The 16,432-nt window shown below is 47.7% G+C and overlaps 2 protein-coding genes across 5 annotated transcripts in view; one reads left to right on the plus strand and one right to left on the minus strand.

Annotated features, from left to right (window-relative positions):
• The window catches only part of ZDHHC13 (zinc finger DHHC-type palmitoyltransferase 13), a 66,874-nt gene that overhangs the window by 47,251 nt on the left and 3,191 nt on the right, over positions 1-16,432 (minus strand). The gene's annotated exons all lie outside the window — the stretch shown is intronic.
• Positions 2,118-16,432, plus strand: part of ANO5 (anoctamin 5) — a 113,801-nt gene continuing 99,486 nt past the window's right edge. For all 4 annotated transcript variants that reach the window (XM_056527796.1, XM_056527798.1, XM_056527799.1 and 1 more), the window contains exon 1: positions 2,118-2,306. In XM_056527796.1, coding sequence (XP_056383771.1) covers positions 2,225-2,306 — 82 coding nt within the window. In that variant the 5' untranslated portion in view covers positions 2,118-2,224. The remainder of the gene's footprint in view (positions 2,307-16,432) is intronic.

A 16,432-nucleotide genomic window follows, 5' to 3' on the forward strand; every position in this document is an offset into this window, starting at 1 on the left:
TTAGGTGCAGCATAGTTCCCCCACATTAGGTGCAGCATAGTTCCCCCACATTAGGTGCAGTATAGTTTCCCCACATTAGGTGCAGTATAGTTCCCCCCACATTAGGTGCAGTATAGTTCTCCACATTAGGTGCAGTATAGTTCCCCACATTAGGTGCAGTATAGTTCCCCACATTAGGTGCAGTATAGTTCCCCACATTAGGTGCAGTATAGTTCCCCACATTAGGTGCAGTATAGTTCCCCACATTAGGTGCAGTATAGTTCCCCACATTAGGTGCAGTATAGTTCCCCACATTAGGTCCAGCATAGCTCCCCCACATTAGGTGCAGTATAGTTCTCCACATTAGGTGCCGTATAGTTCTCCACATTAGGTGCAGTATAGTTTCCCCACATTAGGTGCAGTATAGTTCCCACATTAGGTGCAGTATAGTTCCCCATATTAGGTGCAGTATAGTTCCCCACATTAGGTGCAGTATAGTTCCCCACATTAGGTGCAGTATAGTTCCCCACATTAGGTGCAGTATAGTTCCCCACATTAGGTCCAGCATAGCTCCCCCACATTAGGTGCAGTATAGTTCTCCACATTAGGTGCCGTATAGTTCTCCACATTAGGTGCCGTATAGTTCTCCACATTAGGTGCAGTATAGTTTCCCCACATTAGGTGCAGTATAGTTCCCCCCCACATTAGGTGCAGTATAGTTCCCCCCACATTAGGTGCAGTATAGTTCCCCCCACATTAGGTGCAGTATAGCTCCCCCACATTAGGTGCAGTATAGTTCTCCACATTAGGTGCAGTATAGTTCCCCACATTAGGTCCAGCATAGCTCCCCCACATTAGGTGCAGTATAGTTCTCCACATTAGGTGCAGTATAGTTCCCCACATTAGGTGCAGTATAGTTCCCCCACATTAGGTGCAGTATAGTTTCCCCACATTAGGTGCAGTATAGTTCCCCACATTAGGTGCAGTATAGTCCCCCACATTAGGTGCAGCATAGTTCCCCCACATTAGGTGCAGCATAGTTCCCCACATTAGGTGCAGTATAGTTCCCCCCACATTAGGTGCAGTATAGTTCTCCACATTAGGTGCAGTATAGTTCCCCACATTAGGTGCAGTATAGTTCTCCACATTAGGTGCAGTATAGTTCTCCCACATTAGGTGCAGTACAGTTCCCCCACATTAGGTGCAGTATAGTTCCCCACATTAAGTGCAGTATAGTTCCCCACATTAGGTGCAGTATAGTTCCCCACATTAGGTGCAGTATAGTTCCCCACATTAGGTGCAGTATAGTTCCCCCACATTAGGTGCAGTATAGTTCTCCACATTAGGTGCAGTATAGTTCCCCACATTAGGTCCAGCATAGCTCCCCCACATTAGGTGCAGCATAGCTCCCCCACATTAGGTGCAGTATAGTTCCCCACATTAGGTGCAGTATAGTTCTCCACATTAGGTGCAGTACAGTTCCCCACATTAGGTGCAGTATAGTTCCCCCACAGACATACAGCCTCCAGCCATATACAGTGTATGGCTGGAAGCTGTATGCCTGTTTACTGCCCCAGTGTTCCGACCACCGCTCCTCCGGTCCGGGGTCACGATCTACTGCTATGGCCTATGGTCCCGGGACCGGAGAAGTAGTGGTCAGAACACTGAAGATGATGGTCTGGTGAGTGGTGAAGTACCATACCCACGCGTCCTCCTCACTGCTCCGCTGTGCTGTTACTATGGCCGCACACACAGGACATCAGTGACGTCCTTGCCTGCGCTACCTCCCGGCGGCCCCTATTTGGTAAAATCAGCGATGAACGCCTAGCATTTCCCAGGATCACCAACTATTGGAGAAAATGGACTTGGTCGTGGTAGAATCTTGAACATTCCCCCATTATTCCAAATACTGACGGTAGGTACCTAATATGTAAACATACACGGGAAGGGGGGATTATAACCAAAGTATCCATGGGGCACTAAAGAAGCGGCTTCTGATTCCATCATAGCATTGGACATTATGACATCAAATCTAAGTATATATTCTGGGGTCGGCCCTCCACCTCCCAGCTCCTTATAATGTTGCTCCAAATACTAGTGAACTTTGACCCAACTCTCTTGTCATAGGCACCAGCCCGGGATCTCAACGTCATCGTTCCCATTACCGACCTGCTTAAAGCTAAAAAAGAAAAACAAATGCTTCCATTACCATTAGAAGAGCCGAAAATATTCCTGGATTTTACTAATGTCTGCAACAAGAGAACCTGCAGAGACCACCAAGGCGTACCACCAATCCCCCTGTACAGCCAACCATCCTGAATGGACAGGTGAGTCACTCTTCTTTTATATATGTGGTGTCCCGGTACCATATTGCATACCGTACCTTGTATGGTGGCCCCCAAAGTCAGAGTAACTACGCTCAGCCCCTAGTCGCCTCTCCTTTACTCTAATTCTATGATGTTTATATATGTACATATTTAATAATAATGTATATTTAATATAATGTATAGTATACTTACCTTGTCTAGCGTCGCAGGACCTTCGGTCATGTGACCATGTTAAATCCTCTATGGCATGTTAGAGGACCTTTGGAGGTCCTTGGGTCACATGTTACCCATAATCCTGTGTGAAGGTGATTGACATCCGTATGGACCAATTAGCACTAGTCCACCCCCTGCCCATATAAGGGAGCTGTAGCCAATGATCGCTCTCTTGGGTTGCTGCTCTCGTGGATGCCGGAATAGCAGGATGGATCTGCACTACTTTCAAAGACACGCTAGGCCTAACAACCTAACAGCCTCAGCAGAACCTAAACTGTGAGTTCTAATCTAATCCCAGCTAAAGCTAGCGTGACTACTGGACCGCAACTAATTCACCTAAATCCAGTGGAACAGCGCATATCAATCTAAAGACTCTAAATTGCTTAAGGTCCCAACCTTTGTCAATCTCCAAGAGAATTTGCATATGTAGAGACTGTTCCTGTTGTGAAGTTGCATAAAATCTACAGTAAAAGTTCCAACTGTTTTCAGCAAACTCTCCGGTTGTGGACATTCCATTATTCTATACCTCCCTATCGCTCTTGGGAAGGGTGGCAGTAGGACAAGCATTACAGAGGAGCCCGCACCCTGGCGTCACGAATAGCAAGGGTTAACCAGACACCCTTTAGTCACCGCACAGCTAAAACCCATATACCCTACTCCCCCAGGCTATCACATATATGTTACGCCAAGCGCTCCGGGTCCCTGCTCCTCCCCGGAGCGCTCGCGGCGTTCCTCTCTTTGCAGCGCCCCAGTCAGACCTGCTGACCGGGAGCGCTGCACTGTCACTGCCGGCGGGGATGCGATTCGTATAGCGGGCTCGCTCGCGAATTGCATCCCAAATCACTTACCTGTCCCGGTCCCCGGCTGTCACATCCTGGCGCGCGCGGCTCCGCTCCTTAGGGCGCGCGCGCGCCAGCTCTCTAAGATTTAAAGGGCCAGTGCACCAATGATTGGTGCCTGGCCCAATCTGTCTGATTAGCCTCCACCTGCTCCCTGTCTATATAACCTCACTTCTCCTTCCCTTCCTTGCCGGATCTTGTTGCCATTGTGCCTTGAGAAAGCGTTTATTGTGTTTGCCATAACTGTGTTCCTGACCTCTTGCTATCTCCATTGACTACGTACCTTGCCACCTGCCCCGACCTTCTGCTACGTCTGACCTTGCCTCTGTCTAGTCCTTCTGTCCCGCGCCTTCTCAGCAGTCAGCGAGGTTGAGCCGTTGCTGGTGGATACGACCTGGTTGCTACCGCCGCAGCAAGACCATCCCGCTTTGCGGCGGGCTCTGGTGAATACCAGTAGCAACCTAGAACCGGTCCACCAGCACGGTCCACACCAATCCCTCTCTGACACAGAGGATCCACATCCAGCTAGCCGAATCCTAACAATATATATATATATATATATATATATATATATATATATATATGTGTCAATGGGCTTCCATTTTCTGGTAGGAAGCCTGCTGTAGCAGAAACTTACCCCCCACTGCACATTGTGTGTTTTTTTTTTTTTTTTCCACCTTTTCTTCTAACGCTTTAAAGCGGCACTCCAGTGGAAAACTTTTTTTTTTAATCAACTGGTGCTAGAAAGTTAAACAGATTTGTAAATTACTTCTATTAAAAAATCTTAATCCTTCCAGTACTTATTAGCTGCTGAATACTACAGAGGAAATTCTTTTCTTTTTGGAACACAGAGCTTTCTGCTGACATCACGAGCACAGTGCTCTCTGCTGACATCTCTGTCCATTTTAAGAACTGTCCAGAGTAGGAGAAAATCGCCATAGAAAACATATGCTGCTATGGACAGTTCCTAAAATGGACAGAGATGTCAGCAGAGAGCACTGTGCTCATGATGTCAGCAGAGAGCTCTGTGTTCCAAAAAGAAAATAATTTCCTCTGTAGTATTCAGCAGCTAATACGTACTGGAAGGATTAAGATTTTTTAATAGACATAATTTACAAATCTGTTTAACTTTCTTGAGCCAGTTGATATGAAAAAAATTGTTTTCCACTAGAGTACCCCTTTAAACTGCAAACACAGAACAGTTCTGTGGCATAGAACAGCATTGATCAGTGTTATCGGCGCTCCATTATTACAGGCTGCCATGACTTCCTGGAGCATAGGAGCGTCGATCAGACTGCGAAGAGGAAGTTAGGGGCCCTCCCACTATCGTCACAGCTGAACAAGACCCCACGATTATGGTGCAGGTGTCCTGATCAGCCCATCTCAGCTACTGGGGAGTAGACACAGTGATCACAATTGGTCACAGCATCTAAAGGGTTAATGCTGGACATCGGCCTGATAGGCAATGCCTGGCATTATAGCAACCGGGACCCACCAGTATGAAGTGTGCTCAGCTCCTGAGCATGCTTCATACAATGGGAACGGGACTAGGGTGTACAGGTACGCCCAATGTTCTGAAGATGTTAAAGAGGTTATCCAACCTAAGGTGACTTTACTAATTACCTGTCCCCCAGTAGTGGACATGTTTACAAAGGAGCCATGCTTGTGTTGGTAGTACATTACTGTGTCCATTGTGTGAACTGGCTACTTCTTGTTTCTGTGGCCTTCCTCAGACTACAATCCCCAGGATCCTTTGTTTCTGGGTGGCAGGTGGCTTATCTCCCTCCCACACATCACCCCATAATTGCAGCACAGCTAGGCTCCCTTCCATTCTGTGCTATGCTTGAAACTACAATTCCCTATATCCCTATGGAGAATGATCTCCTTCCCACCCAGTGGTCGCTCCACACATTCAAGCACAGACAGACTCCCTTTCAGCACTGACTGACTGGTGATGTAATGTCTTTGGCTGCACTGCAACCTGGGAACGGCCTGAGACAACACTCATTTTGTATGCTGCTAAAAATGAACATCCGGGGCAGAGATCACATAATAAAGCAAGACCAGCCATTAAACACAGGTACAGACACTGTATTATGAACTATACTAACTTTATAGCCCCTGTAGCATAGTGAAATAAAAAATCCAGGAATACCATGCCATGAGCTGTAGTTTTTTAGTTTTTGTTTTTTTTACACACTTTTTGGCCCCCTTAGGGGCCTATTATAAGCCATCATTAGATGGCTAACATAGATCAATGTAATGCTATTGCATTACATTGATCCATGAAATCTGTGCTCTATTGCTAAGGGCTGCCAAAGGCAGCCTATAACAATCACAGAGCCAGGGAAGATGCTAAGGACAAGGTAAGGCCTCTGGATTCCCTAGCAAACCATTACATTGCGGGGGAGCTATGGGACCACTAGACACCAGGGAATAGCGGCATTAAATGTTTAAATGCAGTGATCTGTATAGATATAGATCTGTCCATCATTACCGACAGATGTCAGCTGCTGATAGCTGATCAATGGGACTTAAATGTGGACCCTGGAGGGGATTTTTTTTTTTTTTTTCAAATCAACTGGTGCTAGAAAGTTAAACAAATTTGAAAATTACTCTCTATTTCTAAATCCTAACCCTTCCAGTACTTATCAGCTGCTGTATGCTCCACAGGAAGTTGTGTAGTTCTTTCCAGTCTGACCACAGTGCTCTCTGCTGACACCTCTGTCTGTCTCAGAAAATGTCTGGAGCAGGAAAGGTTTGCTATGGGTATTTGCTCTGTTATGGACAGAAGTGGCACTACACAACTTCCTGAGGAGCATACAGCAGCTGAAAAGTACTGGAAGGGTTAAGATTTTTACATAGACGTCCGGGCTTGCTGGGAGTTATAGTTTGGCAAGAGCGGGGGACACGATGTTAGGAAAACACTGCACTATTTATTCTGTGGATAGAAGATACATGGGTTATGAGGAAAGCCTCGTTGAGGTGAACCTAGGCTCATTGTATTGCTTGTCCACTAGATGGCGCTATAATATTACAAAAAAACAAAAAAATAAAACAAAGGAACTTTCAGGAATTATTTTTTGAGTCATTTCACGCGGTTGCATAAATCGGGACTATATCTTAACATTTGCAACATATTTGTCAAACATATTGAATAAGCTCACCTACATATTAATAGGCTAGATTCACCAGATCATACAGGAGAAGCTCTATGCATGTATGGAATATACTCCATATGGTTCCTGTACGTGAAAACTTTATACAGACTGTCAGGCGTCACACACACTCTGAACCACATGACATCATCACATGATCGGGAAGTGACACAGAGGAGCAAAAACATGCGACTTCAGCACATCAGAGCATTAGATATACAGTCTTCTGTATAAGGCCAGGTTCACATGGCCGAAAATGTGCGGAATGTCCGAATGGAAAACACAGATGAACATTCCGCACATTTGATTGAACCGGTGGGCGCTAGCACCGCTCAGAAATGCGCTGTCTTATAGACGACAGGGCATTTACGAGCGGAATCTGTAGACAGAATAGAGAAATCTATTCTTTTTGCGGATGCTGGAATTGAGATTTCCGTAGCAGATGTTGAAGCGCAAATTCCGCCATGTGCACATAGCAGCAGAATCCCATTGAAAAGAGTGGGACTGTCCTGAAGGCTGAAATTTCCCAGAATTTAGCGCCAGAATTCCACTCGGAAAAAAGCCGTGTGAACATGGCCTAAGCCTGAGGGCTGCAGCATTACAGCCATATGGATAATCTGCAAATACATGTGGTTTATGTCGTTTTGCTACAGTGTGTAACAGTGCTGTTCTATGTGTCGCCCTGGGGGATGTCCGACCTCTGGGATTTCCCTAACGATTTCCAAAATGGGGCCCGACTCTCTGTGCTCCATGCATTGTCTATTGGAGTGTCTGCAATACCTAAGCGATGTACTTTGTTAGAATACCCCTTTAAATTGAATGAAAGTGATGATTGGAGCACATACAGGGCCAGTGGTTGGCTGAGCGGCAATGTGACATATTGGGCCCGGGCACCGGGAAGAAGTCTGGGGCTCACTATGTCAAAACTGCTGCTCAGCCAATCACTGGGTGGGACACCACTCTGGACAGCGATTCGCTGAGCTGTACTGTGACGTTCTGGGCCCCTGAACCAGGAAGAAGAATGCACCAGAGGCACCAGGGGAGCGATAGGGGAAATACATATATATTTTTTTTTTTTTCATGCAGACAGCATAAGCATATTATATATATAAAAAAAAAAAGCATTTTGACAGAGTATTACTTTAATAAAAATTAATTATTCTTTATTTTTTGGAATTTTGTAATCATTATTTACAGAGAAAAATAAGTATTTTAATTATTTATAGTTTATTATTTGATATGACAATGCACTTCTTAATTGTATTATTAATGTATTTATTTATTCTTAAATTACAAATAGATATAAAGCTGGCCATATACATAAGATGCAACTACTCGTTCTGCTGACAGATAGCTCTCCCATTGTTAACCCTTGGCTTCAGTTTGTTCTAAATGGGGAGAGTGGAGAAGGCCCGCTGCCAGACTCCCATGTTAACTCTGGACTCCCCTGTTACCTCCAGACTCCCCTGTTACCTCCAGACTCTCCTGTTCCCTCCAGAATCCCATTACCTCCAGACTCCCCTGTTTCCTCCAGACTCCCCTGTTACCTCCAGACTCTCCTGTTCCCTCCAGAATCCCATTACCTCCGGACTCCCCTGTTTCCTCCAGACTCCCCTGTTGCCTCCAGACTCCCCCGTTCCCTCCAGACTCTCCTGTTCCCTCCAGACTCCCATGTTACCTCCAGACTCCCCTGTTACCTCCGGACTCTCCTGTTCCCTCCAGACTCCCATGTTACCTCCAGACTCCCCTGTTTTCTCCAGACTCCCCTGTTACCTCCAGACTCCCCTGTTACCTCCAGACTCCTGTTCCCTCCAGACTCCCCTGTTCCCTCCAGACTCCCCTGTTCCCTCCAGACTCCCATTACCTCCAGACTCCCCTGTTTTCTCCAGACTCCCCTGTTTTCTCCAGACTCCCCTGTTTTCTCCAGACTCCCCTGTTTTCTCCAGACTCCCCTGTTCCCTCCAGACTCCCCTGTTACCTCCAGACTCCCCTGTTACCTCCAGACTCCCCTGTTTTCTCCAGACTCCCCTGTTACCTCCAGACTCCTGTTACCTCCAGACTCCTGTTCCCTCTAGACTCCCCTGTTCCCTCCAGACTCCCCTGTTCCCTCCAGACTCCCATTACCTCCAGACTCCCCTGTTTTCTCCAGACTCCCCTGTTTTCTCCAGACTCCCCTGTTTTCTCCAGACTCCCGTTTTCTCCAGACTCCCGTTTTCTCCAGACTCCCCTGTTTTCTCCAGACTCCCCTGTTTTCTCCAGACTCCCCTGTTTTCTCCAGACTCCCCTGTTTTCTCCAGACTCCCCTGTTACCTCCAGACTCCCGTTACCTCCAGATTCTGCTGTTCCCTCCAGACTCTCCTGTTCCCTCCAGACTCCCCTGTTCTCTCCAGACTCCCATTACCTCCAGACTCCCCTGTTTTCTCCAGACTCCCCTGTTTTCTCCAGACTCCCCTGTTTTCTCCAGACTCCCCTGTTTTCTCCAGACTCCCCTGTTTTCTCCAGACTCCCCTGTTTTCTCCAGACTCCCCCGTTTTCTCCAGACTCCCCCGTTTTCTCCAGACTCCCCTGTTTTCTCCAGACTCCCCTGTTCCCTCCAGACTCCCCTGTTACCTCCAGACTCCCCTGTTTTCTCCAGACTCCCCTGTTACCTCCAGACTCCTGTTACCTCCAGACTCCTGTTCCCTCCAGACTCCCCTGTTCCCTCCAGACTCCCCTGTTCCCTCCAGACTCCCATTACCTCCAGACTCCCCTGTTTTCTCCAGACTCCCCTGTTTTCTCCAGACTCCCCTGTTTTCTCCAGACTCCCGTTTTCTCCAGACTCCCGTTTTCTCCAGACTCCCCTGTTTTCTCCAGACTCCCCTGTTCCCTCCAGACTCCCCTGTTACCTCCAGACTCCCCTGTTACCTCCAGACTCCCCTGTTTTCTCCAGACTCCCCTGTTCCCTCCAGACTCCCATTACCTCCAGACTCCCCTGTTTTCTCCAGACTCCCCTGTTTTCTCCAGACTCCCCTGTTTTCTCCAGACTCCCGTTTTCTCCAGACTCCCGTTTTCTCCAGACTCCCCTGTTTTCTCCAGACTCCCCTGTTTTCTCCAGACTCCCCTGTTTTCTCCAGACTCCCCTGTTTTCTCCAGACTCCCCTGTTTTCTCCAGACTCCCCTGTTACCTCCAGACTCCCGTTACCTCCAGATTCTGCTGTTCCCTCCAGACTCTCCTGTTCCCTCCAGACTCCCCTGTTCTCTCCAGACTCCCATTACCTCCAGACTCCCCTGTTTTCTCCAGACTCCCCTGTTTTCTCCAGACTCCCCTGTTTTCTCCAGACTCCCCTGTTTTCTCCAGACTCCCCCGTTTTCTCCAGACTCCCCCGTTTTCTCCAGACTCCCCTGTTTTCTCCAGACTCCCCTGTTTTCTCCAGACTCCCCTGTTCCCTCCAGACTCCCCTGTTACCTCCAGACTCCCCTGTTTTCTCCAGACTCCCCTGTTACCTCCAGACTCCTGTTACCTCCAGACTCCTGTTCCCTCCAGACTCCCCTGTTCCCTCCAGACTCCCCTGTTCCCTCCAGACTCCCATTACCTCCAGACTCCCCTGTTTTCTCCAGACTCCCCTGTTTTCTCCAGACTCCCCTGTTTTCTCCAGACTCCCGTTTTCTCCAGACTCCCGTTTTCTCCAGACTCCCCTGTTTTCTCCAGACTCCCCTGTTTTCTCCAGACTCCCCTGTTTTCTCCAGACTCCCCTGTTTTCTCCAAACTCCCCTGTTTTCTCCAGACTCCCCTGTTACCTCCAGACTCCCGTTACCTCCAGATTCTGCTGTTCCCTCCAGACTCTCCTGTTCCCTCCAGACTCCCCTGTTCTCTCCAGACTCCCATTACCTCCAGACTCCCGTTACCTCCAGACTCCCCTGTTCTCTCCAGACTCCCATTACCTCCAGACTCCCGTTACCTCCAGACTCCCCTGTTCTCTCCAGACTCCCATTACCTCCAGACTCCCGTTACCTCCAGACTCCCCTGTTCTCTCCAGACTCCCCTGTTCTCTCCAGACTCCCCTGTTCTCTCCAGACTCCCCTGTTGCCTCCAGACTCCCCTGTTGCCTCCAGACTCCCCTGTTGCCTCCAGACTCCCCTGTTGCCTCCAGACTCCCCTGTTCCCTCCAGACTCCCTGTGTTACCTCCAGACTCCTCTGTTACCTCCAGACTCCTGTTCTCTCCAGACTCCCCTGTTCTCTCCAGACTCCCCTGTTCTCTCCAGACTCCCCTGTTCTCTCCAGACTCCCCTGTTCCCTCCAGACTCCCCTGTTCCCTCCAGACTCCCCTGTTCCCTCCAGACTCCCCTGTTCCCTCCAGACTCCCCGTGTTACCTCCAGACTCCCCTGTTCCCTCCAGACTCCCCTGTTCCCTCCAAACTCCCCTGTTCCCTCCAGACTCCCCTGTTCCCTCCAGACTCCCCTGTTCCCTCCAGACTCCCCTGTTCCCTCCAGACTCCCCTGTTCCCTCCAGACTCCCGTTACCTCCAGACTCCGTGTTACCTCCAGACTCCCGTGTTACCTCCAGACTCCCGTGTTACCTCCAGACTCCCCTGTTACCTCCAGACTCCTCTGTTCCCTCCAGACTCCCCTGTTCCCTCCAGACTCCCCTGTTCCCTCCAGACTCCCCTGTTACCTCCAGACTCCCCTGTTACCTCCAGACTCCCCTGTTACCTCCAGACTCCTCTGTTACCTCCAGACTCCCCTGTTCCCTCCAAACTCCCCTGTTCCCTCCAGACTCCCCTGTTCCCTCCAGACTCCCCTTTTCCCTCCAGACTCCCGTTACCTCCAGACTCCCGTGTTACCTCCAGACTCCCGTGTTACCTCCAGACTCCCCTGTTACCTCCAGACTCCTCTGTTACCTCCAGACTCCCCTGTTCCCTCCAGACTCCCTTGTTACCTCCAGACTCCCGTGTTACCTCCAGACTCCCGTGTTACCTCCAGACTCCCGTGTTACCTCCAGACTCTCCTGTTACCCCCAGACTCCCCTGTTACCTCCAGACTCCTCTGTTACCTCCAGACTCCTCTGTTACCTCCAGACTCCTCTGTTACCTCCAGACTCCTCCGTTACCTCCAGGATCCTATAGCCACAACAACAAAAGGATTTAATCCATCATGCCCGATCCTTTCCTCAACATCAGCCGTCAGAGAAGAGTCAGGAGGCTCCCATACATATTAGTTGGGTGCCTAGTCAGGCGGAGATCTGCAAGTTCACTTATCTAATGTGTATGGACAACTTTAGATCAGACAAAAAAAAATCAAAATCATCTAAGAAATGAGGAAAGCAAATTATAACATTTAAAGAATACCTGGACTCTATTAATGTCATTGGAAAATAATATTATAATATTTTACTATTATATTCAGATACAGCTTTTAGAAATTATTCTCAAAATAAAATAATAAATATGTAATTCCACAGAATTTTGAAAATGTATAATATAAAATAAAACTAATACATAAAAAATAATAGAGAGAGAGATGTAGGGAGGTAATGTATGAAGGAGATAACATGTGGTAGGATTACAGAGCTATACTTTGTATAATATAATATAGTCCGTTCTGACAACCACTCCCAGCATCCCCCGTGTAGAGCTGGTTTACTCATCTTTATTGTGGTGAATGTGTATGGAGAAAATAACAGACTACATGGCACAGGCTGCCATTAACTTCTGGCTAAATATAGTTCATAGCGGCTCATGTGTACACGTGGGCGGTCGCCAACAACCGAGCTGTGGGGTGCGAACTACATGTAACATCAGGAAACACCCATACGGTACAAAATCCGAAATCATTGCTCAAACTTCCCCATTAAAACTCCGGCCTTGTATTTGTAAACAATCAGGCAACATTTCCATTAGGATATTGTCATGAATGTCTGATTGACCATCGAGTGTGGGGCGTCCCCTGACACCTATTCAGTGATAGGTGGGGATACCATAAATCTTAGACTGAGGCTGTAGGGTCTGTAATGGCCGCCATATTGCTGGTCGCCTATAGATGGAAATCAAAGGAGAAGACTCCGGTCTAGAGGCCCGAGGAGGGTACTTTAATGGTCTTTTAATAGCCTGCTCTCTTTTTGCAAAAGCAAAGGGCCACATTAAACACCAGGGTCTGTACTAATATGATGTCCATCATAGTAGGCAGTGATAAGGAGTCTGAACAACCCCTTTAAAAAGAACGCACCCGAGCTTTAACAGCATTTAGTGATATGCTTTATGGCAATCCCCATGGACATACATACAAAGAAAATTTCCGGACCCTATTCATTGTATGGGGGAGGTTTGTGAGCATGCTCTGTGACATGTGCAGATGTGCAGGGAAGGGGAAGCTGAGCACATATTGTCTTCTCTATCTACAGGGATGGGAGGGCTGAGCTTCAATTGTATTCTCTATCTACAGAGAGGGAAACGCTGAGTTCCTATTGTCTTCTCTGTGTGCAGGGAGGGGGAAGCCGAGCTCCTATTGGCTTCTCTATCTACAGGGAGGGGGAATCTTAACTCCTTGCTTTATGGCAAGCTATATAGACATCGATACAAAGAAAATTTCCCAACCCTATTCATTGTATGGGGGAGGTTTGTGAGCATGCTCTGTGACCTGTGGTGACACAATTCTACAGGGAAGGCTGAGCTCCTATTGTCTTTTCTATCTACAGGGAGGGGGAGGCTGAGCTCCTATTGGTATAACCTCTCAGTGTAATGCTGTATAGATCACTTTCCAGCAGCCTCCTCCTTATCATCACAAACACAACAGGAAGTCTGCTTAGTTTTAGGCCCAAGTGGCCAGAATGAAAGTTGCAAGATTTCAGGATTATTTTATAATTTAAATCAGTGTTTTCCAAACAGTGTGCCTCCAGCTGTTGCAAAACTACAACTCCCAGCATGCTTGGACAGCCTTTGGCTGTGGAAAACACTGCTATAGATAGTAAAATGGAAAAAAAAAATTGAACAAACTAAGAGGATTTCTTTCCTATTTGACTCGGTATATAAACATGTCCCTGACACTTACTGCTCCCTGTTAGAGGAAACACTCGTGTAAACTGTATGCGGGGACCAGTGCCTGTAATCTGTGATCAACGGATGTGACTCCCCCTACATTCTAATAATATAATGACATGTCCGGCTCGGCAAAACAGCACACAAAAAAAAAAAAAAAACCCTGTATCTTATGGAAAAAATGCAAATTACCTCCATACAGTACATACACCGCCATACAGTACGTACATAGCCATGCAGCATGTATACCTCCCGTACAGTACATACACCACCCATACAGCATGTACACTTCCCATATAGCACGTACAACCCCATACAGTACATACACCGCCCATACAGCATGTACACTTCCCATATAGCATGTACACCCCCCTACAGTACATACACTGCCCATATAGCATATACACTTCCCATATAGCATGTACACCCCCATACAGTACATACACCACCCATACAGCATGTACACTTCCCATATAGCACATACACCCCCATACAGTACATTTACCACCCATACAGCATGTACACTTCCCATATAGCATGTACACCCCCATACAGTACATACACCACCCATACAGCATGTACACTTCCCATACAGCACGTACACCCCCATACAGTACATACACCACCCATACAGCATGTACACTTCCCATATAGCATGTACACCCCCATACAGTACATACACCACCCATACAGCAAGAACACTTCCCATATAGCACGTACACCACCATACAGTACATACACCTCCCATATAGCATGTACACCCCCATACAATACATACACTGCCCATACAGCATGTACACTTCCCAGATAGCACGTACAACCCCATACAGTAAGTACACTGCCCATACAGGATGTACACCTCCCATACAGCACCTACACATACAGTACATACACCGTCCATACAGCATGCACACCTCCCATACAGTGCATACAATGCCCATACAGCACGTCCACCCCCATACAGTACATACACCGCCCATACAGCATGAACACTTCCCATAAAGCATGCACACCCCCATACAGTACATACACCACCCATACAGCATGTACACTTCCCATATAGCACGTACACCCCCATACAGTACATACACCGCCCATACAGCATGTACACTTCCCAAATAGCACGTACACCCCCATACAGTACATACACCGCCCATACAGCATGTACACTTCCCATATAGCACGTACAACCCCATACAGTACATACACTGCCCATACAGGATGTACACCTCACATACAGCACCTACACCCCCATACAGTACATACACCGTCAATACAGCATGCACACCTCCCATACAGTACATACAATGCACATACAGCACGTCCACCCCCATACAGTACATACACCGCCCATACAGCACGTACACTTCCCATACAGCACGTACACCCCTATACAGTACATACACCTCCCATACAGCATGTACACTTCCCATATAGCACGTACACCCCCTTACAGTACATACACCGCCCATACAGCATGTACGCTTCCCAAATAGCACGTACACCCCCATACAGTACATACACTGCCCATACAGCATGTACACTTCCTATATAGCATGTACACCCCCATACAGTACATACACTGCCCATACAGCATTTACACTTCCCATATAGCACGTACAACCCCATACAGTAAGTACACTGCCCATACAGGATGTACACCTCCCATACAGCACCTACACCTCCATACTGTCCATACACTGTCCATACAGCATGTACACCTCCCATGTAGTACATACAATGCCCATGCAGCACGTACCCGCCCATACAGTACATACACCGCCCATACAGCATGTACACTTCCCATATAGCACGTACATCCCCATACAGTAAATACACCGCCCATACAGCATGTACACTTCCCATATAGCACGTACACCCCCATACAGTACATACACTGCCCATACAGCATGTACACTTCCTATATAGCATGTACACCCCCATACAGTACATACACTGCCCATACAGCATTTACACTTCCCATATAGCACGTACAACCCCATACAGTAAGTACACTGCCCATACAGGATGTACACCTCCCATACAGCACCTACACCTCCATACAGTCCATACACTGTCCATACAGCATGTACACCTCCCATGTAGTACATACAATGCCCATACAGCACGTACCCGCCCATACAGTACATACACCGCCCATACAGCATGTACACTTCCCATATAGCACGTACATCCCCATACAGTAAATACACCGCCCATACAGCATGTACACTTCCCATATAGCATGTACACCCCCATACAGTACATACACCCCCATACAGTACATTCACCGCCCATACAGCATTGACACTTCCCATATAGAACGTACAACCCCATAAAGTAAGTACACTGCCCATACAGGATGTACACCTCCCATACAGCACCTACACCCCCATATAGTACATACACCGTCCATACAGCATGTACACCTCCCATACAGTACGTACACCCCTCATACAGCACATACACTCCCATACAGCACATACATGCCCATACAGCACATACACCCCCATACAGTATGTACACCCCCCCCATTCAGGATGTACACCCCTCATACAGTACGTACACACCCCAATACAGGACCTACACTAGCATGTACACCCACCATACAGCATGTTCACCTACCATACAGCACATTCACCCCCATACAGTACACACACCCTCCATAGAATACGTACACCCCCATAAGTACATACACCCACCACTGAGTATGTACACCCCCCAGGCAGCATGTACACTCCCCATACAGAACACCCCCCCATACAGCCTGTACACCCTAATACAGCACATACAACTCCCATTCAGGACATAGACCCCCTCCTTATACTGCATGTACACCTCTATACAGTACGTACACCCACATACAGCACATACAGCCCCCATACAGCATGTATACCACCCCAT

The sequence above is a fragment of the Hyla sarda genome, chromosome 6, assembly GCF_029499605.1.
Source record: "Hyla sarda isolate aHylSar1 chromosome 6, aHylSar1.hap1, whole genome shotgun sequence".
NCBI classification, from domain to species: domain Eukaryota; kingdom Metazoa; phylum Chordata; class Amphibia; order Anura; family Hylidae; genus Hyla; species Hyla sarda.